This window comes from Lichenostomus cassidix, chromosome 28 (assembly GCF_008360975.1).
Source record: "Lichenostomus cassidix isolate B80296 chromosome 28, HeHo_3.0, whole genome shotgun sequence".
Lineage (NCBI taxonomy): Eukaryota > Metazoa > Chordata > Aves > Passeriformes > Meliphagidae > Lichenostomus > Lichenostomus cassidix.
Genome location: NC_139508.1, coordinates 1,570,823 through 1,598,083, shown reverse-complemented (window position 1 = coordinate 1,598,083; position 27,261 = coordinate 1,570,823). Strand labels below are relative to the sequence as shown.

General features: G+C 55.8%; 2 protein-coding genes across 3 annotated transcripts; one reads left to right on the top strand and one right to left on the bottom strand.

Moving 5' to 3' along the window:
* Nucleotides 1–273: 273 nt before the first annotated feature.
* On the top strand, nt 274–14,550 carry ABHD8 (abhydrolase domain containing 8). The gene is made up of 5 exons (XM_085040203.1): nt 274–633; nt 7,157–7,868; nt 10,992–11,162; nt 12,150–12,366; nt 14,045–14,550. The coding sequence occupies exons 2-5, from the start codon at nt 7,165–7,167 to the stop codon at nt 14,177–14,179; spliced, it is 1,227 nt and encodes a 408-aa protein (XP_084896329.1). The 5' UTR covers nt 274–633; nt 7,157–7,164; the 3' UTR covers nt 14,180–14,550.
* A 3,595-nt stretch (nt 14,551–18,145) lies between these two features.
* Nucleotides 18,146–26,877, bottom strand: ANKLE1 (ankyrin repeat and LEM domain containing 1). Of its 2 annotated transcripts, XM_085040202.1 has the most exons (8): nt 26,623–26,877; nt 25,955–26,030; nt 25,784–25,820; nt 23,459–25,711; nt 22,055–22,184; nt 20,960–21,119; nt 19,726–19,855; nt 18,146–18,990 (listed from the first exon to the last, which is right to left on the bottom strand). In XM_085040202.1, the coding sequence occupies exons 1-8, from the start codon at nt 26,631–26,633 to the stop codon at nt 18,818–18,820; spliced, it is 2,970 nt and encodes a 989-aa protein (XP_084896328.1). In that variant the 5' UTR covers nt 26,634–26,877; the 3' UTR covers nt 18,146–18,817. The 2 variants fall into 2 exon arrangements, with proteins under 2 accessions (XP_084896328.1, XP_084896327.1); XM_085040201.1 differs by having other exon boundaries at nt 23,459–25,820.
* Between the last annotated feature and the right edge of the window lie 384 nt (nt 26,878–27,261).

Here is a 27,261-nt window from a genome sequence, read left to right as displayed (position 1 = left end):
GTCCCCATGTCCCCATGTCCCCATGTCCCCATGTCCCCATGTCCCTTATCCCCATATATCCACCCTGTCCCCATGTCCCCAATGTCCCCAATGCCCCCATGTTTACCATCCCATATCTCCCCCATATCTCCCCTGTCCCCAATGTCCATAATGTCATCCCCATATCCCCATATCCCCATATCCCCTGTCCATATGTCCCCATGTCCCCATGTCCCCACATATCCCCCCATATCCCCATATCCCCATGTCCCCCAAGTCCCCCGCGCTGCCATTGGCTCACCCCGCTGTCCATCACCGCCCAGCCCCGCCCCCTTAGGAGGGATTTCGCGGCTTTCCATGGCGACAGCTCCAAGGACAAACCCCCCCCGTGTCCCCATGGAGCAGCGCTTGGGGACAATCTGGAAGGGCAGGAATTTTTGGGGGGCGACCGACAGGAGCTGAAGGGTTTTTTTCCCCCCCCTGGAAAAATCCTGAAAAAACGCCTGAAAAATCCTGAAAAATTTTTTAAAAATTAGGATTTTAACCCATCCTGCTCCCACCGCATCGCTCCCTCCGCTTTTCCCTCGGGAATTCTGCGGAATTCCAAGCTTTTCTTCCCATCCCGACCCCCGACGACCCTCGGCGATAAATGAGGTGAGCGCCGCTGATTTTTATTTTTATATTTATTTTTTTCCCCTCCGCGGTGCTGCGGGAATTTCCTGACGGTGCTGCTTGTGGGGGGGGAGGAGGAAAACGGCCAAAAAAACCCGAAAATCGGGCAATTTTCCCCATCGGGATGAGATTTGGGATGGGAAAATCGGGATTTATGTGTCTCTCGGAGGAGCCGCGCTGAGGTAACCTGGATTTATCCAGGAGCGCGGCGAGCCAGAAAGGAAGGGGGGGATTTTATCCTGAATTTATCCCGAATTTATCCCGGATTTATCCACCACCGTGATGCAACGGCGGGGAAAGATTGCCGCGCTCGGCTCCGAAAAATCCGCTCGGAATTTCGGCTGGAATTTCGGACCTGCTGGGGATTCGGAGGGGAGGAGGAGGAGGAGGCTGGGCTGATTCCAGAGGCTAATTCCAGAGCCTGAATCCTTCCCGAGGCTCCTTGCCATGGTTCCTGCAGCCCGCTGGATTTTCCTGCGGCTCTGCGGAGGGGAACGGGAGCGATCCCGGCGGGAATGCCGCTGGGATTGAGGGGCGGCAGGGATTTGGGGGTCGGGAGGCTTTTGTGTCCGGAGGGTTGGGTGATTCCTGAAAAAAAAGGGGGAAAAGGGGGACAGGAGGCCTTTGGGGTGATGCCATTTCTGATCCTTTTTCCTTTGGGATGATCCCATTTCCTGATCCCTTTTCCTTAGGGATAATACCATTTCCTGCTCCTTTTTCCTTAGGGATGATCCACTTTTCCTAATCCCATTCCCATCCCTTTTCCTTAGGGATGATCCCATTTCTGATCCCTTTTCCTTAGGGATGATCCCATTCCCCTGATCCCTTTTCCTTTGGGATGATCCCATTCCCGAGCTTTTTTCCTTAGGGATGATCCCATTTCCTGATTCTTAGGGATGTTCCCTTTCCCCGATCCCATTTCCCAGCCCTTTTCCTTAGGGATGATCCCATTTCTGCTCCCTTTTCCTTAGGGATGATCCCATTCCCGAGTTATTTTTCCTCAGGGGTGATCCCTTTCCCCTGCTCCTTTTTCCCAGCCCTGTTCCTTAGGAATGTTCCACTTTCCCTGCCCTGTTTCGTAGGGATGATCACCTTTTCCTGATCCCATTTCTGATCCCTTTTCCTTAGGGATGATCCCATTTCCCTACTCCCTTTTCTTATCTCTCTTCCTTAGGAATGTTCCACTTTCCCTGCCCTGTTTCTTAGGGATGTTCCCTTTTCCCGATCCCATTTCTGAGCTCTTTTCCTTAGGGATGATCCCATTCCTGATCCCTTTTCCTTAGGGATGATCCCATTCCCCTGCTCCCTTTTCCCATCTCTCTTCCTTAGGAATGTTCCACTTTCCCTGCCCTATTCCTTAGGCATGATCCCCTCTTCCTGATCCCATTTTCCAGCCCTATTCCTTAGGGATATTCCCTTTCCCTGTTCCCCTTTCCCTTCTCTTTCCCTTAAGGGTGATTCCTTTTCCTGATCCATTTTCCCGATTCTGTTCCTTAGGAATAATTCCCTTTCCCAGCCCTGTTTCTTAGGGATGTTTCCTTTTCCTGATCCCATTTCCCAGCCCTATTCCTTAGGATTGTTTCCCATTTCCCATGTTTTTCCTTACAGATTCTCCCCTTTCCCTGCTCCCTTTTTCCTGCCCTCCTTTCCAGGGAGTTTCCTCTTCCCAGCCCTGACATTCCCCTTTCTCTGATTCCCTTTCCCTCCTCTTTCCCTGATGGATGATCCACTTTCCCAGCCTTATTCCTTAGGAATGATCCCATTTCCCTGCTCCCTTTCCCTGCCCTTTTCCTTATGGATATTCCCTCTCCTGCTCCCCTTTCCCTTCCCTATTCCTGATGGATATTCCCATTTCCTTTCCCTTTCCCTTCTGTTTACCTTATGGATTTCCCTTTCCCTTATGGATTCCCTTATGGATTTTTTCTTTCCCTTATGGATTCCCTTATGGATTTCCCTTTTCCTATTCCTCTTTCTCATTCCTTACAGATATTCCCTTCCCATTTCCCTTATGGATTCCCTCATGGATTTCCCTTTCCCTTATGGATTCCCTCATGGATTTCCCTTTCTCTTATGGATTCCCTCCTGGATTTCCCTTTTCCTATTCCTCTTTCTCATTCCTTATAGATATTCCCTTCCCATTTCCCTCATGGATTCCCTCATGGATTTCCCTTTCCCTTATGGATTCCCTTATGGATTTTTTTTTCCCTTATGGGTTCCCTCATGGATTTCCCTTTCCCTCATGGATTCCCTCATGGATTTCCCTTTCTCTTATGGATTCCCTCCTGGATTTCCCTTTCCCTTTTCCTCTTTCTCATTCCTTATAAATATTCCCTTTCCATTTCCCTCATGGATTTCCCTTTCCCTTATGGATTCCCTCATGGATTTCCCTTTTCCTTTCCCCCTTTCTCATTCCGTACAGATATTCCCTTTTCCCTTATGGATTCCCTTACGGATTTCCCTTTCCCCGCTCCCTTTCCCTTAGGAATTCTGCCCATTCCCTGACCCCACACAATCCCTCCACATCCCATGGCATCCTGGAGAAATCCCAGGACCTCTCCATCCCCCTCTCCACCCCAGGATTCCAGAGCTGCTTCCACGCTCGGAAAAACCCTTCCCAATAACATTCCCATCGTTAATAAATTCGGGTTTTTTTTCATGTTTTCCCACCTGGAATTCACTCCCTGAGTTTCCTGTGCCGTTCCCATGTCCCTTGTGTCATTCCTATTTCCCCCATGTCATTCCCATGTCCCTCGGCAGGATCCCAATGTTTCCAGGATCCTTCAGCAGGATCCCAATATTTCCAGGATCCTAATGTTTCCAGGATCCCTCAGCAGATCCCAGTGTTTCCAGGATCCCAATGTTTCCAGGATCCCAATGTTTCCAGGATCCCAATGTTTCCAGGATCCCTCAGCAGATCCCAATGTTTCCAGGATCCTAATGTTTCCAGGATCCCTCAGCAGGATCCCAATGGCTCCCAAATCCCTTCAGCTGGATCCCAAGGCAAGATCCTGATGGGAGGATCCCAATGTTTCCAGGATCCCAAGGCAGAATCCCTTTGGCTGGATCCCTCAGCAGGATCCCAAAGCTGGATCCCTTGGCAGGATCCCAATGTTTCCTGGATCCCAAAGTTCCCCAGATCCCTCAGCAGGATCCCAAGGCAGCATCCCAATATTTCCAGGATCCCAATGTTTGCAGGATCCCAATGTTTGCAGGATCCTAATTGCTCCAGGATCCCTCAGCAGATCCCAATGTTTCCAGGATTCCAATGTTTCCAGGATCCCTCAGCAGATCCCAATGTTTCCAGGATCCCAATGTTTCCAGGATCCCTCAGCCAGATCCCCATATTTCCAGGATCCCAGTATTTCCAGGATCCCAATATTTCCAGGATCTCTCAGCCAGATCCCAGTGTTTCCAGGATCCCAATGTTTTCAGGATCCCAATATTTTCAGGATCCCTCAGCAGATCCCAATATTTCCACGATCCCAGTATTTCCAGGATCCAAATGTTTCCAGGATCCCTCAGCCAGATCCCAATGTTTCCAGGATCCCAGAATTTCCAGGATCCCCACATCCCACCATTCCCGACTCCTTGTCATGCCCAGATTATGTAACCAACCCCAAATTCCCAAAATCCCGCTGGCAGCGACGGGAACGAGCCGGGATGTGAGGAGGAGGAGGGGGGATAACCATCCCGTTCCCATGGCAACCGGCATCCTTCCCGAGTTCCTGGGAATCTTTTCCAGCCCTTCTCCTCCTCCTTGGATGTTTTGTGGGGTCATGGAATGCGTGGGAGGTGGGAGACAGGAATTGTCCTCTTCCCGACCCCAAAATGAGACCCGGGATGGAACTGTCCTCTTCCCGACCCCAAAACTATCCCAATTCCCATTCCTGCAGGATCCCAATCCCAGTTCCCATTCCCACAGGATCCCAGTTCCCATTCCTGCAGGATCCCAATCCCAATCCCATTTCTGCAGGATCCCAATCCCATTCCCACAGGATCCCAACCCTAATTCCCATTCCTGCAGAATCCCAATGCCATTCCCACAGGATCCCAATCCCAGTTCCCATTTCTGCAGGATCCCAATCCCAATTCCCATTCCTGCAGAATCCCAGTTCCCATTCCTGCAGGATCAGGACCCCAATCCCAATTTCCCATTCCTGCAGAATCCCAATTCCCATTCCCACAGGATCCCAGTTCCCATTCCTGTGGGATCCCAACCCCAGTTCCCACTTCTGCAGGATCCCAATCCCAGTTCCCATTCTTGCAGGATCAGGATCCCAATTCCCATTCCTGTGGGATCCCAGTTCCCATTCCTGCAGGATCCCAACCTCAATTCCCATTCCTGCAGGATCCCAATCCCATTCCCACACTATCCCAATCCCAATTTCCCATTCCTGCAGGATCCCAGTTCCCATTCTTGCAGGATCCCAGTTCCCATTCCTGCAGGATCCCAATCCCAATTCCCATTCCTGCAGGATCCCAATCCCAATTCCCATTCCCGTAGGATCCCAGTTCCCATCCCCCCCAGCTTTCCCCTGGATAATCCAAATATCCAAAGGGTTAAAACTCCGGGAATGAGGTTTGGGAACAGCAGGAAAAATCCCACAATCCCTCCTGTTCCTTCTTTTCTTTCCCTATTTTTTTGTGAAAGGATTTTAATTAAATCCTATCCCTGTCATTCCCATCTCAGCTGGCTGCTCCTGACTATCATAAAATATATTTATATTTAAATATAAATTAAATATTTATATTTAATTGGGATAAATAATGCATTCCCTGCGGCGGATCTTCCCCGCGCTCCAGATTTGTCGGGAAAAGAGGAATTTTCTGTTCCAAACAAGCTTTTTTTTCCATGTTTTTCACTCAGACTGAGCAAATCCCTTCTCCCAGGACTTTGATGGGGACTGCAGGGCTTGGTGACAGGGATGTGACCTGGAAAAAGTGGGACAGGGAATTTCAGATCCATCTGGGAATGTCAGATCCATCTGGGATCAAGCACAGCAGGAAAACTCCCTTTTTGGGGGAACTTTCTTCACCCCAAATCCTTTTCTTCCCATATTTTTTCCACTCAGCTGGGGCAAATCCCTTTATCTGTTTGAGTGATGGGAACAGGGATGTGACCCGGAAAAAGTGGGACAGGGAATGTCAGATCCATCTGGGAATTTCAGATCCATCTGGGAATGTCAGATCCATCTGGGATCAGCAGCAAAATCCTGCTTTTCTGGTCACCTCCTTCATCCCAAACTCATCCCCAGTGGGGTTTCCCCATCAAATCAGCTGGGAACTAAACCACCACCAGTTTCTTGTGCTGAAATCGGGGCTGAATCCCGAATTTTTTGTTTTCCCTGTTTTTTCAGGGAGCACAGTGCTGGGGCTCTGCTTTTCTAGGGCTCTTTCTTCATCCCAAAAAGATCCCCTGTGGGATTTTCCTATCAAATCAGCCAGGGACAATTCCACCCCCACTTCCCCATGCCAAAATTGGTGCCGAATCCCAAAATTTTTTTGTGCTTTCCCATTTTTCCAGGGAGCACAATGCTTTGGCTCTGCTTTTCTTGTCCTCTTCACGACCCCAAAACTCCCAGTTCCCATTCCTGCAGGATCCCAATTCCCATTCCTGCAGGATCCCACTCCCAGTTCTCATTCCTGTGGGATCCCAATCCCAATTCCCATTCCTGTGGGATCCCAACCCCAATTCCTGCAGGATCCCAATCCCAATTCCCATTCCTGCAGGATCCCAATCCCAATTCCTGCAGGATCCCAATCCCAATTCTCATTCCTGTGGGATCCCACTCCCAGTTCCCATTCCTGCAGGATCCCAATCCCAGTTCCCATTCCTTCAGGATCCCAATCCCAATTCCCATTCCTGCAGAATCCCAGTTCCCATTCCCGCAGGATCGGGATCCCAATTCCCTCTTTCTTCATCCCAAACTCATCCCCAGCAGGATTTCCCCACCAAAACAGCCAGGGGACAAATCCACCCCCACTTCCCCGTGCCAAAATCCATGCCGAATCCCAAATTTTCCCGTTTTTCCAGGGAGCACAATGCTTTGGCTCTGCTTTTCTAGGACCCTTTCTTCATCCCAAACTCATCCCCAGCAGGATTTTCCCACCAAAACAACCAGGGGACAAATCCACCACCACTCCCCCGTGCCAAAATCCGTGCCAAATCCCAAATTTTCCCGTTTTTCCAGGGAGCACAATGCTTTGGCTCTGCTTTTCTAGGGCTCTTTCTTCATCCCAAACTCATCCCCAGCAGGATTTCCCCACCAAAACAGCCAGGGGACAAATCCACCACCACTTCCCCGTGCCAAAATCCGTGCCGAATCCCAAATTTTCCCGTTTTTCCAGGGAGCACAATGCTGGGGTTCTGCTTTTCCGGGTCACCTCCTTCATCCCAAACTCATCCCCAGCGGGATTTCCCCACCAAAACAGCGAGGGGACAAATCCACCCCCACTTCCCCGTGCCAAAATCCGTGCCGAATCCCAAATTTTCCCGTTTTTCCAGGGAGCACAATGCTGACCAGCATCGCCGACGGCCTCCTTTGCTGCCTGCTGGGCAAAACCCCCAACGCCGTGGGGCCGCTGGACAGCGTTGAGTCCAGCGACGGCTACAGCTTCGTGGAGGTGAAACCCGGCCGGATCCTGCGGGTTCGGCACAGCGTTCCCAAACGCCCCCCGGGGTTCCCGGAGGAGCCGGACGACCCGTCGGCGGAGCGCGGCGCGGTGCACTGCAAGCGCCGCATCACCCTCTACCGCAACGGGCAGCTGCTCATCGAGAATCTGGGCGACGCTGTGAGGTCTGAGATCCTCCAGGAGCCCGCCGTGGAGGTGGAGATGTCGGAGCCGCCGGGAATTCCGGGCTGCGGGAACGCCAAGGACGTGGCGACGCCGCCGGGGAAGCGGAGGAAGCGCAAACCGAAGAAAGTCGTCACGGTGGATTGTAAAAAGCGCATCACGAGCTGCAAGGGCACCCACGGCGACGTGGTGTTGTTCTTCATCCACGGTGTTGGAGGCTCGCTGGACATCTGGAAGGAGCAGCTGGAGTTCTTTTCCAAGCTGGGCTACGAGGTGGTGGCGCCGGACCTGGCGGGGCACGGCTGCAGCTCGGCGCCGCCGGTGGCCGCGGCGTACACCTTCTACGCGCTGGCCGAGGATATGAGGGCTGTGTTCAAGAGATACGCCAAGAAACGGAATATCCTCATCGGGCATTCCTATGGGTAAGGGATAATGGGAAAATTCGGGAATATTTGGGGATATCCTGATGGGAATGGGAATATCCTGATCTATGTGTTGGCCGAGGATATGAGGGCTGTGTTCAAGAGATACGCCAAGAAACGGAATATCCTCATCGGGCATTCCTATGGGTAAGGGATAATGGGAATGTCCTGATGGGAATGGGAATGGGAATGGGAATGGGAATGGGAATGGGAATGGGAATGGGAATGTCCTGATTTACCTGCTGGCTGAGGATATGAGGGCTGTGTTCAAACGATACGCCAAGAAAAGGAATATCCTCATCGGGCATTCCTATGGGTAAGGGATAGGAGTATTCGGGAATAATTGGGAATATCCTGATGGGAATGGGAATGGGAATATTCAGGAATATTCAGGAATATTCAGGAATATTCAGGAATATTCTGGTTGGGTGTTGGCCAAGGATATGAGGGCTGTGTTCAAGAGATACGCCAAAAAAAGGAATATTCTCATCGGGCATTCCTATGGGTAAGGGATAATGGGAATAAAAAAATAGAATATTCTCATCAGGCATTCCTATGGGTAAGGGATAGGAGTATTTGGGAATATTTGGGAATATCCTGATGAGAATGGGAATGGGAATATTCAGGAATATTCTGGTTGAGCGCTGGCAGAGGATATAAGGGCTGTGTTCAAGAGATACACCAAGAAACGGAATATCCTCATCGGGCATTCCTATGGGTAAGGGATAATGGGAATAATGGGAATATCCTGGTGGGAATGGGAATAGGAATGGGAATATCCTGATCTACGTGTTGGCTGAGGATATGAGGGCTGTGTTCAAACGATACGCCAAAAAAAGGAATATTCTCATCAGGCATTACTATGGGTAAGGGATAATGGGAATAATGGGAATATCCTGACGGGAATGGGAATATTCTGGTTGGGCACTGGCTGAGGATATGAGGGCTGTGTTCAAGAGATACGCCAAGAAAAGGAATATTCTCGTTGGGCATTCCTATGGGTAAGGGATAATGGGAATATCCTGATGGGAATGGGAATGGGAATGTCCTAATGGGAATATTCTGGTCGGGCACTGGCCGAGGATATGAGGGCTGTGTTCAAGAGATATGCCAAAAAAAGGAATATTCTCATCAGGCATTACTATGGGTAAGGGATGGAATATTCTGATGGGAATGGGAATGGGAATATTATGATCTGGCATTCGTATGGATAAGGGAATGGGAATATTTGGGAATATCCTGATCAGGCATTGTAAGGAGAGTGGGAATGGGAATATCCTGATGGGAATGGGAATGTCCTGATCAGGTATTCCTATGGGTAAGGGAATGGGGATAATGGGAATATTCTGATGGGAGTGGGAATATCCTGATGGGATATTCCTGTGGGTAAGGGGGATGGGAATGGGGTGCAGTCATCCCAGAAAAACCCCAGGCTCAGTGCAGGGAATGCCTGGAAAATCCCACATTTTAGTTCATGTTCTCAGTGGTTTATCGGGTTTACCCTGGTGTTCTCAGTTTGGGATCCCAATTCCCATTCCTGCAGGATCCCAATCCCAATTCCCACACGATCCCAATCCCAATTCCCATTCCTGCAGGATCCCAATCTCAGTTCCCATTCCTGCAGGATCCCAATCCCAATCCTATTCCTTCAGGATCCCAATTCCCATTCCTGCAGGATCCCAATTCCAATTCCCATTCCTGCAGGATCCCAATCCCAATCCCATTCCTTCAGGATCCCAATCCCAATTCCCATTCCCACAGTATCCCAATTCCCATTCCTGCAGGATCCCAATCCCAATTCCCATTCCCACAGGATCCCAATCCCAGTTCCCATTCCTGTGGGATCCCAATTCCCATTCCCTCCCAATCCCAATCCCAATCCCATTCCTGCAGAATCCCAATTCCCATTCCTGCAGGATCCCTGTTCCCATTCCCGCAGAATCCCAGTTCCCATTCCTGCAGGATCCCAATCCCAATCCCATTCCTTCAGGATCCCAATCCCAATTCCCATTCCCACAGTATCCCAGTTCCCATTCCTGCAGGATCCCAATCCCAGTTCCCATTACTACAGGATCCCAATTCCCATTCCTGCAGGATCCCAATCCCATTCCCTCAGCAGGACAGGGACTATGGGATCCCTCAAGGTGTCCAACACCCCTCAGGCTGTTTCCCTTTGTCCGGCTAATCCCAGAACACCACGGGGGAACTGGAAGGTCAGGGATATAAATAGGATAAATCCCAGAAAGTCGATTAGGGTGAGACTAAAGGAGGAGAATCCGGAGTTGTTTGGGGTCAGCTCGGGGTGAGGCCTGGGGGGAGAGACAGTGGGGTTGGGCTGGGCAGGGTGGCCCCAAAAAATTCCTCCATTGGCCCCAAAAAATTCCCCTCTCAGCCCCAAAAAATTCCTCCATTGGCCCCAAAAAATTCCTCCCTCAGCCCCCCAAAAATTCCTCCATTGGCCCCAAAAAATTCCCCTTTCAGCCCCAAAAAATTCCTCCCTCAGACCCAAAAATTCACCCCTTGACCCCCAAAAATTCCCACCTCCCCTTCCCTCCCTCCCTCAGTGCCATCCCACCGTCCCACTGTCCCCATGTCCCGCCAATGTCCCCAATGTCCCCATGTCCCACTGATGTCCTCAATGTCCCTTAGGGTGTCATTCTGCACCTTCTTGTCCCATGAGTACCCCGACCTGGTGCACAAGGTGATCATGATCAACAGCAGAGGTCCCACTGTCCCACCATCCCACTGATGTCCCCATGTCCCACTGATGTCCCCAATGTCCCCAACGTCCTCAGGGTGTCCTTCTGCACCCTACTGGCCCATGAATACCCCGATTTGGTGCACAAGGTGATCATGATCAACGGCGGAGGTCCCACTGATGTCCCCATGTCCCACCATCCCCATGTCCCCATGTCTCACCAATGTCCCCATGTCCCACCGATGTCCCCAATGTCCCCAGGGTGTCCTTCTGCACCTTCCTGGCCCACGAGTACCCCGACCTGGTGCACAAGGTGATCATGATCAACGGCGGAGGTCCCACTGATGTCCCCATGTCCCACCATCCCCATGTCCCCATGTCTCACCAATGTCCCCATGTCCCACCGATGTCCCCAATGTCCCCAGGGTGTCCTTCTGCACCTTCCTGGCCCACGAGTACCCCGACCTGGTGCACAAGGTGATCATGATCAACGGCGGAGGTCCCACGGCGCTCGAGCCCAGCCTGTGCTCCATCTTCAACATGCCCACCTGTGTCCTGCGCTGCCTGTCACCCTGCCTGGCCTGGAGCTTCCTCAAGTGAGTGACCAACGCTGACCACCCTGATGTCACCATCAGGGATTTGGGGTCATTTGTGGTTTTGTCTCCTTGTTGCGTTTTCTAGCCTAGAGAAGGAAAATTTGGGGGGTTTGGGGTTAGCTGGATATCTGACACCCCATATTTGGGTCGTTTGGGGTGACCTGGATTCCAAATTTGGGGGCTTTGGGGTCACCTGAACTCTGAATTTGGTCATTTGGGGTGACCTGAACTCCAGATTTGGGGGCTTTGGGGTCACCTGAATTCTAAATTTGGGGGTTTTGGGGTCACCTGGACACCTGGATGCCACGCTGTTGGTCACCCTGCCTGGCCTGGAGCTTCCTCAAGTGAGTGACCAACGCTGACCACCCTGATGCCGCCATCAGGGATTTGGGGTCATTTGTGGTTTTGTCCCCTTGTTGTCTTCTTCAGCATAGAGGAGGAAAACTGAGGTGTTGTGTTTGGGGTTACCTGGATTAGAAATTTGGGGTTTTGGGGAGATGTGGATACCGTATTTGGTCATTTGGTGTGACCTGGACTCCAAAATTTGGTCATTTGGGTTGACCTGGACTCCAAAATTTGGGTGTTTTGGGGTCACCTGGATACCATATTTGGGTCATTTAGGGTCACCTGGACTCCAAGTTTAGGTATTTTGGGGTCACCTGGCCACCTAAGACCCCAAATTTGGGTCATGTGAGGTCAGCTGGACTCCAAATTTGGGTGTTTTGGAGCCACCTGGACACCTGAGACCCCAAATTTGAATCATTTAGCATCACTGGGACTCCAAAATTTGGGTGTTTTGGAGCCACCTGGACACCTAAGACCCCAAATTTCGATCATTTAGGGTCACCTGGACTCCAAAATTCGGGGATTTCCCCATCACCTACACCCAACCCTTAAACCCAACCACCCCTCCACCCAAATTTTCACCCCAAAAACCCCAATTTTCACCCCAAAACCCCCAATTTTCACCCCAAAATCCCCCCGCAGAGCCGGCTTTGCCCGCCAAGGTGCCAAAGAGAAGCAGCTGCTGAAGGAAGGCAACGCCTTCAACGTCTCGTCCTTCGTGCTGCGGGCCATGATGAGTGGCCAGTACTGGCCCGAGGGCGACGAGCTGTACCACGCCGAGCTGGCCGTGCCCGTGCTGCTCGTGCACGGCATGCACGACAAGTTCGTGCCCGTCGAGGAGGACCAGCGCATGGCCGAGGTGGGATTTGGGGGTTTTTGGGGGGTTTTTGGGTGGTTTTGGGGGTTTGGGGGTTGGAGGATTGGAAGGGGTGGGAGGGTGAAGGTGGTGGTGAGAGAGGATGGGGAGTGGGGTTTTAGGGGGGTTTTGGGGGATTGTGGGGTTTTGAGGGTTTTGGGGTTTGGAGGGGTTGGAGGTGATGGTGGTGGTGAGGGAGGGGATGGGGAGTGGGTTTTGGGGGGGGTTTTGAGGGGTTTGGGGGGTTTGGAGGGGTTGGAAGGTGATGTCACTGGTGAGGGAAGGGATGGAATGTGGGTTTTGGGGGGTTTTGGGGTCTTGGGGGTGTTTTGGGGGTTAGGGGTTGGGAGGGTGATGTCATTGGTGAAGGAAGGGATGGAATGTGGATTTTTGGGAGGTTTTGGGGGGTTTTTGGGGGGTTTTGGGAGGGTTTTGGGGGGTTTTGGGGGAAGGGAGGGTGATGTCATTGGTGAGGGAAGGGATGGATTGTGGATTTTTGGGGGGTTTGGGGGCTTTGAGGGGTTGGGGGGTGGTTTTTCTGGGGCTGGGGGGTGTCTTGGTGACGTCACTGGTGAGGGTCGGAATGAGGAGTGGATTTTTGGGGGGCTGGAGGTGGTGTCACTGGTGAGGGAGGGGACAGGAAGTGGATTTTTGCGGGGCTGGGGTCTTCCTGCCATCCCCAAGAGACTCACGGGGGTTTTTTAGGGTCTTCCTGCCACCCTCAAGGAGCTCATGTGGGATTTTTTTGGGGTCTTTCTGCTACCCTCAGGGGGTTAAACCCTTAAACCAGGGACAGAATGTGGCTCTTTGGGTTTGGGGTCTTCCTGCCACCCCCAGGTTGCCCACGAGGACTTTTTTAGGGTCTTCCTGCCATCCCCAGGAGGTTCATAAGGGGTTTTTTGGGGTCTTTCTGCCATCCTCAGGGAGCTCATGAGGGTTTTTTGGGGTCTTCCCGCCACCCAGGGGTTCATAAGGTCTTTTAGGGTCTTCCTGCCACCCCCAGGCTTCCCACGAGGACTTTTTTAGGATCTCACCCACCTCTCCCCAACCCCACAGATCCTCCTGATCGCTGAGATCAGGGACACAGTGGGACTTTTTGGGGTCTGATGAGGGTTTTTTGGGGTCTTTCTGCTACACTCAGGGGGTTAAACTCAAATCAGGGACAGAATGTGACTTTTTGGGTTTGGGTCTTTCTGCCCCCCTCAGGAGGCTCATGAAGGTTTTTTTGGGGTCTTTCTGCTACCCTCAGGGGATTCATCCCTTAAACCAGGGACAGAATGTGACTTTTTGGGTTTGGGGTCTTCCTGCCACCCCCAGGGAGCTCATGAAGGTTTTTTTAGGGTCTTTCTGCCACCCAGGGCTCATCCCAGCCCTGCCACTGCTGAGGGACGGGACAGAATGTGACATTTTTGGGTTTGGGGTCTTCCTGCCACCCCCAGGCTTCCCACGAGGACTTTTTTAGGATCTCACCCACCTTTCCCCAACCCCACAGATCCTCCTGATCGCTGAGATCTTTTTGGGGTCTGAGGAGGGTTTTTTGGGGTCTTTCTACTACCCTGAGCGGGTTAATCCCTTAAACCAGGGACAGAATGGGACTTTTTGGGTTTGGGGTCTTCCTGCCACCCCCAGCCTTCCCACGAGGACTTTTTTAGGGTCTCACCCACCTTTCCCAACCCCACAGATCCTCCTGATCGCCTTCCTGAAGGTGATCGACGAGGGAAGCCACATGGTGATGCTGGAATGTCCCGACACCGTCAACACCCTGCTGCACGAGTTCGTCCTCTGGGAACCCGAGACGTCCCCGGACCCCAAATAACCGCCCGGCGACACCGCGGCGACACGCCGGGGACATTCCGGGACGCTCCGCTTGGTGTCCCCAGGGTGCGGCGAGGAAGCTCCGCCGGGCTGGGAGGAGCGGGGCTGGGAGGAGAGAGGGAGAGGAGAAGGGAGGAGGAGGAGGGTTTGGGGTCGCCTGGACTCCGAATTTGGGGGGTTTGGGGTCGCCCGGATACCTGAGATCCCGAATTTGGGTCGTTTGGGGTCACCTGGACTCCAAATTTGGTTCGGTTGAGGTCGCCTGGATACCTGAGACTCCGAATTTGGGTTGTTTAGGGTCACCTGGATACCTGAGATCCCGAATTTGGGTCGTTTGGGGTCACCTGGACTCCAAATTTGGTTCGTTTGGGGTCGCCTGGACTCCGAATTTGGGGGGTTTGGGGTCACCTGGATACCTGAGATCCCGAATTTGGGTTGTTTGGGGTCACCTGGACCCGAAATTTGGAGGTTTTGGGATCACCTGGACTCCGAATTTGGGTTGTTTGGGGTCACCTGGACCCGAAATTTGGAGGTTTTGGGGTCACCTGGATACCTGGATCCAACGTTTGGGTTGTTTGGGGTCACCTGGACCCGAAATTTGGAGGTTTTGGGGTCACCTGGACCCGAAATTTGGAGGTTTTGGGGTCACCTGGATACCTGGATCCAACGTTTGGGTTGTTTGGGGTCACCTGGACCCGAAATTTGGAGGTTTTCTGGTCACCTGGACCCAAAATTTGGAGGTTTTGTGGTCACCTGGACTCCGAATTTGGGGGTTTTAGGGTCGCCTGGACACCTGGATCCCGTGTTTGGATCGTTTGGGATCACCTGGACTCAAAATTTGAGTGTTTTGGGGTCGCCTGGACACCTGGATGCAACGTTTGGGTTGTTTGAGGTCACCTGGACCCGAAATTTGGAGGTTTTGGGGTCGCCTGGACTCTGAATTTGGGAGTTTTAGGGTCGCCTGGACACCTTTATCCCGTGTTTGGATCATTTGGGGTCACCTGGATATCTGAGATCCCGAATTTGGGTTGTTTGGGGTCACCTGGACTCCAAATTTGAGGGGTTTGCAGTCACCTGGACTCTGAATTTGGGGGTTTTAGGGTCGCCTGGACACCTGGATCCAACGTTTGGGTTTTTTGGGGTGACCTGGACACCTGAGACCCCAGATTTTGGTCATTTGTGGTCACCTGGACTCCGAATTTGAGGGTTTTGGGGTCGCCTGGACAGCTGAGACCCCAAATTTGGATCATTTGGGGTCACCTGGACTCAAAATTTGGAGGTTTTAGGGTCGCCTGGACACCTGGATGCAACGTTTGGGTCGTTTGGGGTCACCTGGACCCGAAATTTGGAGGTTTTGGGGTCACCTGGACACCCGAGACCCCAAATTTGGATCGTTTGTGGTTACCTGGACTCCGAATTTGAGGGTTTTAGGGTCACCTGGACGTCTGGATCCCATATTTGTGTCATTTGGGGTCACCTGGACCCGAAATTTGGAGGTTTTGGGGTCACCTGGATACCTGGACCCCACGTTTGGATTATTTGGGGTCACCTGAGACCCCAAATTCGGGTCGTCTGGGGTCACCTGGGCTCCGAATTTGGGTCATTTGGGATCACCCCGCGTGTCACCAGTGCCATCGCTTTTAGGATTCCATTTTTAGGGTCACACCTCTAGGGTTCCTTTTAGGATCACACATTTTAGGGTCACACATTTTAGGGTCACGCTTTTAGGATTCCTTTTAGGGTCACATTTTAGGGTCACGCAGCCCTCGGGGACATCCTTGTCCCTTTCCCATGATTCCCACAGCATTGGGATCCTCCCGACCCCACAATTCCCATAATTCCCCTAATAAAATCCCCATAAAATCCCAGCGTTTCCCCATCCCGGAAGCCACGTGGGACCCGGAAATGTCCCCACAATGTCCCCAGTGCCACCAAGCGCTGTGTCACCGCTTTGTCCCCAAAAAAAATCCCAAAGTTTAAACCAAAGAAACTCCGACCCCATTAAACCTCACGCTGTCCCTGACCCGAAATCGGCACCCTAAATGTCCCTTTTCCCGCGGCTGAGCTCCGTGATGTCCCCAGGATGTCCCCAAGGTGTCCCCAAGGTGTCCCCAAGGTGTCCCCAAGGTGTCACCGGTGCCTCCTGCTGTCTCGTCGTGGGAATTTTATGGGAATTTCCTGCCGGGGATGCCCTAAAAACGCCCTAAATCGCGGCTTTGGGGTCAAAATCGCCCCAAAAATGCCCCAAAAACATCCTAAACTGTGGCTGTGGGGTCAGGGCTGCCCCAAAACATCCCAAAATCATCCCGAAACTGCCCCAAATTGCTTCTGTGGGGTCAGGGTTGCTCCCAAAATTGCCCAAATCGCGGCTGTGGGGTCGGGGCTGCCCTAAAAACATCCCAAAGCCGCCCGAAATTGTGGTTTTGGGGTCAGGGTCGCCCTAAAAACTCCCCAAATCACCGCTGTGGGGTCAGGGAAGTCCCAAAAATGCCTCAAAAATACCCGAAATCACCGCTGTGGGGTCAGGGAAGTCCCAAAAATACCCCAAATCGCGGCTGTGGGGTCAGGGAAGTCCCAAAAATATCCAAATATGAGCTGTGGGGTCACGGCCGCCCTAAAAACTCCCCAAAACTACCCCAAACCGTGGCTGTGGGGTCAGGGCAGTCCCAAAAATACCACTGTGGGGTCGCAGCGACCCCAAAACCGCCCCAAAGCCACCCCAAATTGCGGTTTTGGGGTCAGGGTCGCCCTAAAAACTCCCCCAAATCACCAGTATGGGGTCAGGGAAGTCCCAAAAATGCCTCAAAAATATCCTAAATCGCGGCTGTGGGGTCAGGGAAGTCCCAAAAATGCCCCAAAAATACCCGAAATCACCACTATGGGGTCGGGGAAGTCCCAAAAATGCCCCAAAAACGCCCCAAAAATACCCGAAATCACCACTGTGGGGTCAGGGAAGTCCCAAAAATATCCCAAATGGCGGCTGTGGGGTCGCAGCCGCCGCGGGAGCCACGCTGTGCTTGTGCCACCGATGTCACCGATGCCACCACCGATGTCACGATGATGTCACGATGATGTCACCAATGTCACCGCGCGTCTCTGTCACCCCCCCAGTAAAGCCGTGCCGCAATCCCAGTCGCCTCCGAGTCCGTGCTGGGGATACTGGGAAGGGTTGGGATCCTACAAATTCCCGGGATTGATCGATTGATTGATTGATTGATTGATCAATTGATCGATTGATTGATTGATCATCTATCGGGGGTGTGGAAAGGGATGTGGAAAAATAGGAATATTGTCACGGAGCAGGGATAGGATCCTAAAAAATTCCCAGGATCCAAAAATTCCTGGTAGAGATTGATTGATTGACTGATTGATTGATTGATTGGCCTTCAGGGGGGATAGAACCCAAAAATTTCCAGCAGAGATTAATTGATTTATCGAGTTATTGATCACCCATCGGGGGTATGAAAAAATGGAAATGTTCTCAGGGGGAAAGGACATTGAAGGGACACCCTGGGATGGTCAGTGTCACCCTGGGATGTCCCCTGGAGTGGTCAGTGTCCCCCCGGGATGTCCCCTGGAGTGGTCAGTGTCCCCAGAATGTCCCTGTCACCCCAGGATGTCCCTGTCCCCAGGATGGTCAGTGTCCACAGCATGTCCTCATCACCCCGGGATGTCCCCAGGATGGTCAGTGTCCCCCCAGGATGTCCCCAGGTCCCAGCCTGCTCTCCCCCTCGGCCAGCAGGATGACCATGGATAGTCAGTGTCCCCATGGATGTCCCTGTTCCCAGGATGGTCAGTGTCCCCAGGGCACTCAGTGTCCCCCCCAGGGATGGTCAGTGTCCCCCCAGGATGTCCCCAGGCTGGTCAGTGTCCCCCCGGGATGTCCCCAGGCCCCATCTGGCTCTCCCCCTCGGCTAGCAGGATGACCATGGATAGTCAGTGTCCCCGTGGATGGTCAGTGTCCCCCCGGGATGTCCCCAGGACACTCAGTGTCCCCCGCAGGGATGGTCAGTGTCCCCAGGATGGTCAGTGTCCCCAGGATGGTCAGTGTCCCCCGGATGGTCAGTGTCCCCCCGGGATGTCCCCAGGATGATCAGTGTCCCCAGGATGGTCAATGTCCCCAGGACACTCAGTGTCCCCCCGGGATGTCCCCAGGTCCCAGCCTGCTCTCCCCCTCGGCCAGCAGGATGACCATGGATAGTCAGTGTCCCCATGGATGTCCCTGTCCCCAGGATGGTCAATGTCCCCAGGGCACTCAGTGTCCCCCCCAGGGATGGTCAGTGTCCCCCCGGGATGTCCCCAGGCCCCAGCTGGCTCTCCCCCTCGGCCAGCAGGATGACCATCGATAGTCAGTGTCCCCATGGATGCTCAGTGTCCCCAGGATGGTCAGTGTCCCCCAGGGCACTCAGTGTCACCCCAGGATGTCCCCAGGATGGTCAGTGTCACCCCAGGATGTCCCTGTCCCCAGGATGGTCAGTGTCCCCAGGACACTCAGTGTCCCCCCGGGATGTCCCCAGGTCCCATCTGGCTCTCCCCCTCGGCCAGCAGGATGACCATGGATGGTCAGTGTCACACAGGGATGGTCAGTGTCCCCCCGGGATGATCAGTGTCCCCAGGGTGGTCAATGTCCCCATGACACTCAGTGTCCCCCCGGGATGTCCCCAGGCCCCAGCTGGCTCTCCCCCTCGGCCAGCAGGATGACCATGGCCCTGTGCAGCAGCAGCACCCCGAGGCGCTGGCGCCGCTGTGACCCCCAGGTCGCTGTCACCCCGTGGCTCTGTCCCCGGCGGCAGTTGGTCAGCGGCTGCAGCCCTGGGGACAGCAGGGGACAGCGGGGTTGGGACACGTGGGGTTGGGGACAGAAAGCACGGGGGTTGGGGTGGGAATCCTCAGGGATTTGGGGTGAAAATTCATGGGGTTTGGGGTTAGAATTTCAGGGATTTGGGGTTAGAAACCACAGGGATTGAGGTCAGAACCCATAGGGATTGGGATCAGCCCCTCCAGCCCCCCAGTTATGGGGTCAGCATTCCCAGCCCCACAGTTATAGGGTAAGCCCCTCAGCCCCACAGTTATAGGGTCAGCCCCCCAGGACCCCAGTTATAGGGTCAGCACTCCAGCCCCACAGTTATAGGGTCAACACCCACAGCCCCACAGTTATAGGGTCAACACCCACAGCCCCACAGGGATTTGGGGTCAGCCCCTCCATCCCCACAGTTATAGGGTCAGTACTCCCAGCCCCACAGTTATAGGGTCAGACCCTCCATCCCCCCAGTTATAGGGTCAACACCCTCAGCCCTCCAGTTATAGGGTCAGTACTCCCATCCCCACAGTTATAGGGTCAGCCCCCCCGTCCCCATAGTTATAGGGTCAGCCCCACAGTTACAGGGTCAGCCCCTCAGCCCCACAGTTATAGGATCAGCCCCACAGCTATAGGGTCAGCCCCAGCCCCTCAGCCCCACAGTTATAGGGTCAGCCCCTCAGCCCCGCAGTTATAGGGTCAGCCCCGCAGTTATAGGGTCAGCCCCAGCCCCTCAGCCCGCAGCTCACCGAGCGCCTCCAGCATGCAGCTCTCGCGGCTGTAGGACTCTTTGGGGCCGCGCTGGTGGAAGCACTGCAGCAGCACCACGCCCTGCCCGCTGCCCCAGATGGCCAGGATGCGCCGCGCCTTGGGGTCACCCTGGGGGCCATGAGGGGACAGCGGGGCTGGCACGGCATTGGGGTGGTCAGTGTGACCCTAAACCTGCTGTGAATGTCACTGTGACCCCAAACCCACTGTGAATGTCACTGTGACCCCAAATCGGCTGTGAATGTCACTGTGACCCCAAACCCCTTGTGTCTGTCACTGTGACCCTAAACCCGCTGTGAACGTCACTGTGACCCCAAACCCACTGTGAATGTCACTGTGACCCTAAACCCACTGTGAATGTCACTGTGACCCTAAACCCACTGTGAATGTCACTGTGACCCTAAACCCGCTGTGAATGTCACTGTGACCCTAAACCCGCTGTGAATGTCACTGTGACCCCAAATCGGCTGTGATCATCACTGTGACCCCAAACCCCTTGTGTCTGTCACTGTGACCCTAAACCCGCTGTGAATGTCCCTGTGACCCCAAACCCGCTGTGAACGTCAGTGTGACCCCAAAGCCCCAGCATGACCCCAAACCTGCTGTGAACATCACTGTGACCCCAAACCAGCTGTGAATGTCAGTGTGACCCCAAACCCCTTGTGTCTGTCACTGTGACCCCAAACCCCCAGCATGGCCCCAAATTGCTGTGATCATCACTGTGACCCCAAACCCGCTGTGTCTGTCACTGTGACCCCAAAGCCCCAGCATGACCCCAAACCCATTGTGAATGTCACTGTGACCCCAAACCCCTTGTGTCTGTCACTGTGACCCCAAACCCCCAGCATGGCCCCAAACCCGCTGTGCACATCACTGTAACCCCAAACCCACTGTGAACATCACTGTGACCCCAAACCTGCTGGGTCTGTCACTGTGACCCCAAACCCGCTGTGCCCATCCCCACAGCCTCCAACCCCTGCTCCCACTCTCATTGCCCTCCCCATCCCATTCCCACCCCAATTTTCCCATTCTCATCCTCATCCCTATTCCCATTCCCATTTCCCCATTTCCCCATTCCCCCAATCCCATTCCCACCCCACCCCAATCCCATATTCCCACCATGTCCCTGTCTCCAATCCCATTCCCAATCCCATATCCCAGCCACTGTGTCCCCGTCCCCATTCCCACCCCAATCCCATATTCCCAACCCCATACCCGGGCTGTCCCCGCCCGCAGCTGTCCCCGCGCCTGTCGCAGGTGCCAGCACGGTCTGTCGCCTGTCCCCTTGCCCACGTAGAACACCGCGGCGACAAACACCCGGAACTGCTCGGCAGGGCTGAGCGCGGCGCTGCGCCGGGGAAGGTCCTGAGTGATCCTGGGGGAAAATAAGGTTTTGGGGTCTGGATTTGGGAAAAATACCGGATTTTGGGGTCTGAAATTGGGGAAAATCCCGGTTTTGGGGGTCTGGAATTGGGGAAAATACTGGTTTTGGGGTCTGAAATTGGGGAAAATACCGGTTTTGGGGTCTGAAATTGGGAAAAATCCCGAGTTTTGGGGGTCTGGAATTGGGAAAAATCCCGGTTTTTGGGGTCTGGAATTGGGAAAAATCCCGGCTTTTGGGGTCTGGAATTGGGAAAAATCCCGGTTTTTGGGGTCTGGAATTGGGGAAAATACCTGTTTGGGGGTCTGGAATTGGGGAAAATCCCAGGTTTGGGGTCTGAGCTGGAGGGGAAATCCCAGTTTTGGGGTCGGAGCTGCCTGGGGGAATAAATCCCGGTTTTTGGGGTCTGAACCGGGGGAGAAATCCTAGTTTTTGGGGTTTGAACTGGGGCAAAAATCACAGGTTTTGGGATCTGAACTGGGGGACAAATCCCAGGTTTTGGGGGTTTGGGAATGGGAACGAGGAGTTGGGGGGTGGAAATGAGGGTTTGGGATGTGTGGGATTTGGGGTTTGTGGGATCGGGATTGGGATTTGGGGTCTGTGGGATTGGGAATGGGATTTGGGGTCTGTGGGATCGGGATTTGGGGTCTGTGGGATTGGGATTTGGAGTCTGTGGGATCGGGATTGGGATTTGGGGTCTGTGGGATTGGGAATGGCATTTGGGGTCTGTGGGATTGGTGTTTGGGGTCTGTGGGATCGGGATTGGGATTTGGGGTCTGTGGGATTGGGATTTGGGGTCTGTGGGATCGGGATCGAGATTTGGAGTCTGTGGGATTGGGATTTGGGGTCTGTGGGATTGGGGTTTGGGGTCTGTGGGATTGGGGTTTGGGGTCTGTGGGATCGGGATGGGGTCATCGGGGTGATCCCACCTGGGGTCGAGCAGCAGGTAGTTGAAGCAGGATTTGGGGCCGTCTGACCCCACAGCCAGCGCCAGCTCGTCCTGCCCGCAGTCGGGGACTCGGCCGGTCCTGAGCGCCGCCAGCAGCGCCGGGCTGTGGCCTGGGGGTGACCCCAAAACCCGGTGTGGGTCATTGTGACCCCAAAACCCCGTGTGGGTCATTGTGACCCCAAAACCTGGTGTGGGTCATTGTGACCCCAAAACCTGGTGTGGGTCATTGTGACCCCAAAACCCCGTGTTGGTCATTGCGACCCCAAGACCTGGTGTGTGTCACTGTGACCCCAAAACCTGGTGTTGGTCATTGTGACCCCAAAACCCCGGTGTTGGTCATTGTGACCCCAAAATCCTAATGTTCACCGGGACCCCAAAACCCAGTGTTTGTCACCAGGACCCCAAAACCTGGTGTTGGTCATTGTGACCCCAAAATCCTAATGTTCACCGTGACCCCAAAACCCCAATGTTTGTCATCAGGGTCCCAAAACCCCAATGTTCACTGTAACCCCAAAACCTGGTGTTGGTCACCGTGGCCCCAAAACCCGGTGTTTGTCACCGTGACCCCAAAATCCTGATGTTCATCACCGTGACCCCAAAACCCGATGTGTGTCATCATGGCCCCAAACTCCTGATGTTCACTGTGACCCCAAAATCCTAATGTTCACCACTGTGACCCCAAAACCCGGTGTTTGTCACCATGGCCCCAAAATCCTGATGTTCACCATGGCCCCAAAACCCCCATGATTGTCGTTGTGGCCCCAAAACCCCGATGTTCATCACCGCAGCCCCAAAATCCCAATAATTGTCACCATGGCCCCAAAACCCCAATGCTAATCGTGGCACTAAAACCCCAATGTTTGTCACCATCACCCCAAAATACCAGTGCTCATCACCACGGCCCCAAAACCCCAAAGCCCATCCCCATGACCCCGAATCCCTCCAATGTCCACCCCTGTGTCCCCAAAACCCCAAAACGCATCCCCACTGTCCCAAACCCCACATTCCCATTTCCGTGGCCCCAAATCCCCCAGAACAACCCCAAACCCCAAAACAACCCCAAAACCCAAAACAACCCCAAATCCCCCAGACAACCCCAAAACCCAAAACAACCCCAAATCCCCAAAACCCCAAACCCCCCAGAACAACCCCAAACCCTCCAGAAAACCCCCAAAATAACCCCAAATCCCCAAAACCCCAGAACAACCCCAAATCCATAGAAAAACCCCAAATCCCCCAAAACAACCCCAAAACCACCTCCCGATCCCACATTTCTCCCCCCGTTCAGGGGTGACCGGTGACCCTCGGGATGTCACCCCCAGAATGTCACCTCGGGATGTCACCCCCGGGATGTCACCCCCCAGATGTCACCCCCGCCACTCACCCTCGGGCCACCCGCGGGGTTCCCCGGCCAGCGGCGACACCGGCGACACGCGGCCACCTCGGGGGGTGGCGGTGGCATCTGTGCCACGGCGGGGACACTCAGGATGCCACTCGGAGCGGGGGGTGGCGCTGCCGGGGGGTGACAGTGGCACCGAGGGTGTCCCCAGCTCCCCAGAAGGTGGCAGTGGCATCGAGGGTGTCCCCAGGTCCCCGATGGAGCCAGCAGGTGACAGTGGCACGGAGGGTGACAGTGGCACCGAGGGTGTCCCCGGGAGGCGCCCGAAGTTCCCGTGGGGCCGCTGGGACCGGGATGTCCCCAAGGGCGAGGGACACTGCCACCCAGAGCCACCCTCCGGGCTGGGGGAGCCCCGAGTGACCGACGGGGACTGCCGGGGGTGTCCCTTGTCACCTGGTGCCAGCAGGACCGTGCGACAGGACCCTGAGCTCTGGGATTGTCCCTTGTCACCTAGTGCCAGCAGGACGGTGCGAGATGAGCTCTGGGATTGTCCTTTGTCACCTGGATGCAGCAGAACCGTGCGACAGGACCTTGATGAGCTCTGGGAATGTCCCTTGTCCCCAGGTGACAGCAGGACGGTGGCACTGGACCCTGAGGAGCTCTGAGATTGTCCCTTGTCGCCTGGTCGCAGCAGGACGGTGGCACCGGAGCCAGATGAGCTCTGGGAATGTCCCTTGTCCCCAGGCGACAGCAGCACGGTGGCACCGGAGCTGGAGCCGCTGCCACCCCCCGGCGCCACCCAGGGAGCTCCAGTGTCACCCGCCGAGCCTGTCGCCTGTCCCTCCCCGCCGGAGGTGACAGCGCGGCCCGGGGAGGTGACAGTGCCCCTGGGGACTCTGACCCTCGGCGGTCGCCGCGCCATCGGCGGGGTGACATCGAACAGGGAGGAGGAGGAGGAGGAGGAAGAGCAGAGCCGAGATGTCACTGCCAGCGCGCGGGTCCTGCTGCGGGGGGTGACATGGCTGTCACCAGGGGGGTCCTGGCTGTCCCCAGGGTGGTTTCGGCCTCGGTGGGTGACACGGCTGTCCCCAGGGGTGTCACGGCGCTGGGGAGTGACATGGCTGTCCCCAGGTGGATCACGGCTCCGGTGAGTGACACGGCTGTCCCCAGGGGTGTCCTGATTCCGGGGGGTGACACGGCTGTCCCCAGGGTGGTCACGGCGCCGGAGGGTGACATGGCTGTCACCACGGCTGTCCCCAGGGGTGTCACGGCCCCGGGGGGTGGCACGGCTGTCCCCAAGCAGGTCCTGGCTCCAGAGGGTGACACGGCTGTCCCCAGGGGTGTCACGGCCCCGTAGGGTGACATGGCTGTCCCCAGGCGGATCACGTCTCTGGGGGGTGACACGGCTGTCCCCAGGGGTGTCACAGCCCCGCGTGGCTCCTCCCGGCGGGGAGGGGTCAGTGTCCCCCGGGTGACCCCCGTGCTGAGTCCCCTCGGTGTCACCGAGCTCCAGGGACTCCATGGCGGTGACAAAGCACTCGGTGCTGTCCCCAAGGCTGCTGCTGCTGCTGTCCCCAAGGCTGCTGCTGCTGTCCCCAAGGCCAGCGGGGTGGCAGCGCCCCGGCTGTGTCACCCCCGCGCTGGGGACAGCGGGACGGCGCTGAGCCCGGATGTCACCCGCGATGTCACCCGGGATGTCACCGCGGGTCTCAGGTGCCACCACGCCGCTGCCGAGGCCACTGCGGGGCGGGGGGGACCTCGGGGACACCGCGGGGATCCTGCGCCACCTCGGGGACACAGCGGGAGCTAAGCGGGGACAGGAGCCGGGGATGTCCCCAAACCCGGCCTTGGGGACAGCCCGGCGGGGACAGCCTGTCCTTCCCCCCAGATCGCGACACGGGGGTCTCTCGGGGATGTCACCAAGGCCGGATTTGGGGACATTCCTGCGGGGATCTCCTGTCCTTCCCCCCAAATTGCGGCTCAAGAGTCTCTCCTGGAGCTGTCCAGGAATGTCCCCAAGGCCAGGTTTGGGGACATCCCCGCGGTGACAGCCAATCTGTCCCCCCAAATCGCCACCCGAGGGTCCCTCCTGGTCCCAGAGCAGCGTGCTGCAGGCGAGGGGCAGCAGGGGGACAGCAGGACACCAAGTGTCCCCGCGGGGGGCTTGGGGACAGCCCTGTCCCGGCTTGGGGACACCGCGGCCCCGCGGCTCCGGCTCGGTGTCACCCTCGAGGGACACGGAGGTGTCACTGCCATCCTCGGTCAGGAAGGACAGAGCCCTCCTGGGCCACCGCGGCTCTGGGGACAGAGGTGACATCACCGCCCGGCGCTGTCCCCGCTGCGGAGGTGACACCTTGGGGACATCCTCACCCTTGTCCAGCGCCAGCTCCGCGGCTCGGGTCCCATCCTGCGGGGAGGGGACAGCGCTGTCACCCGGGCCACCGCGGGGTGACAGAGCCACACCCCCAGCATGGAGGGTCTGGCGGTGGTGTCGCTGTCCCCAGTTTGTCCCCAGAGCTGTCCCCAGCGCTGTCCCCTCACCTGAGCCCGCAGCAGGACCCCGAGGTGACATCCCCGCGCCGCGGCCACATCCAGCGGTGACAACTCCCGGGCACGGCTGGGCCGGGAGGGGACAGAGATCAGGCAAGGCCACCCCGCGGGGTGACACGAGTGCCACCAGCACCGCCGGGAGACAGCGGGGTTGGTGTCCCCATGTCCCCACCGCCGTGCTGCGGCTCCGGCCCGGCGCGGCTGTTGTCCCCTCTGGTCCTGGTGCCACCCCCGGTGCCAGTGTCCCCTCGGAAAGCCACCCAGGGCCAGTTGTGTCCCCACTCCGGGCTCAGTGTCCCCCACGGTCCCAGTGTCCCCTCCAGTCCCCGTGTCCCCCTCCAGTGCCGGTGTCCTTGCCCGGTCCCGGTGTGTCCCCCACGTCCCCACTGTCCCGTCCCGGTGTCCCGTCCCGGTCCCTGTGCCCCATTCCCGCGTGTCGCGGTGTCACCCCTCGGTCCCCGCGTCCCCTCCCTGAATCCCGACCCCGCAGTCCCAATCCCGATATCCCGATATGTGTCCCTATCGCGATATTCCAATCCCGGTGTCCCTGTCCCGATATCCCGGTGTCCCTATCCCGGTATCCCGGTGTCCCTATCGCGACATCCCGGTGTCCCTATCGCGATATCGCGACATCCCCAGCCCGCTTCCCCCCCACTCACGCTCCGCTCATCCCGCCCGTTCAAACGCCCCGCGCCGCCGCTGATTGGCTGAGCCGGAGCCAATCGGAGCCGCCGATTGGGTGAACACGCCCTGCACGTCGAGATGACGTCATGCGCAGAGGGGCGGAGCCAATCGCTCAGTGCCCCGCCCATGGACACTTAGCGCCACCTAGCGGCCAGAGCTGGTACTGCCCAGTGTCACACTGTCACCAACCGGTACTGCTCAGTGTCACCAAGTGCCACTCAGTGCCACCAACCGGTACTGCTCAGTGTCACCTGGTGCCACCAAACCAGCCCTGCCCAGTGCCACCAACCGGTACTGCCCAGTGTCACCTGGTGCCACCAAACCAGCCCTGCCCAGTGCCACCCGGTGTCACCGACTGGTATTGCCCAGTGCCACCAACCGGTACTGCCCAGGGTCACCAAGTGCCACTCAGTGCCACCAAACCAGCCCTGCCCAGTGCCATCCGGTGTCACCAACCGGTACTGCCCAGGGTCACCAGTGTCACCAACTGGGACTGTCCAGTGTCACCAACTGGTACTGTCCAGTGCCACCCAGTGTCCAAACCAGCCCTGCCCCGTGCCACCCAGTGTCCCCAGCTGGTTTCACCCAGTGCCACCCAGTGTCCCCAACTGGCA

What these genes read in the sequence shown, in the direction of transcription:
- ABHD8 (XM_085040203.1), top strand. Translation starts at nt 7,165, where the DNA reads ATGCTGACCAGCATCGCCGACGGCCTCCTTTGCTGCCTGCTGGGCAAA. An exon ending in CTGGCCTGGAGCTTCCTCAA is followed by an intron (nt 11,163 to 12,149) that starts GTGAGTGACCAA and finishes ATCCCCCCGCAG; the next exon opens with AGCCGGCTTTGCCCGCCAAG. An exon ending in AGGACCAGCGCATGGCCGAG is followed by an intron (nt 12,367 to 14,044) that starts GTGGGATTTGGG and finishes CCAACCCCACAG; the next exon opens with ATCCTCCTGATCGCCTTCCT.
- ANKLE1 (XM_085040201.1), bottom strand. An exon ending in ACCCCGCGGGTGGCCCGAGG is followed by an intron (nt 22,185 to 23,458) that starts GTGAGTGGCGGG and finishes GGTCACCCCCAG; the next exon opens with GCCACAGCCCGGCGCTGCTG. An exon ending in TACCTGCTGCTCGACCCCAG is followed by an intron (nt 21,120 to 22,054) that starts GTGGGATCACCC and finishes ATTTTCCCCCAG; the next exon opens with GATCACTCAGGACCTTCCCC.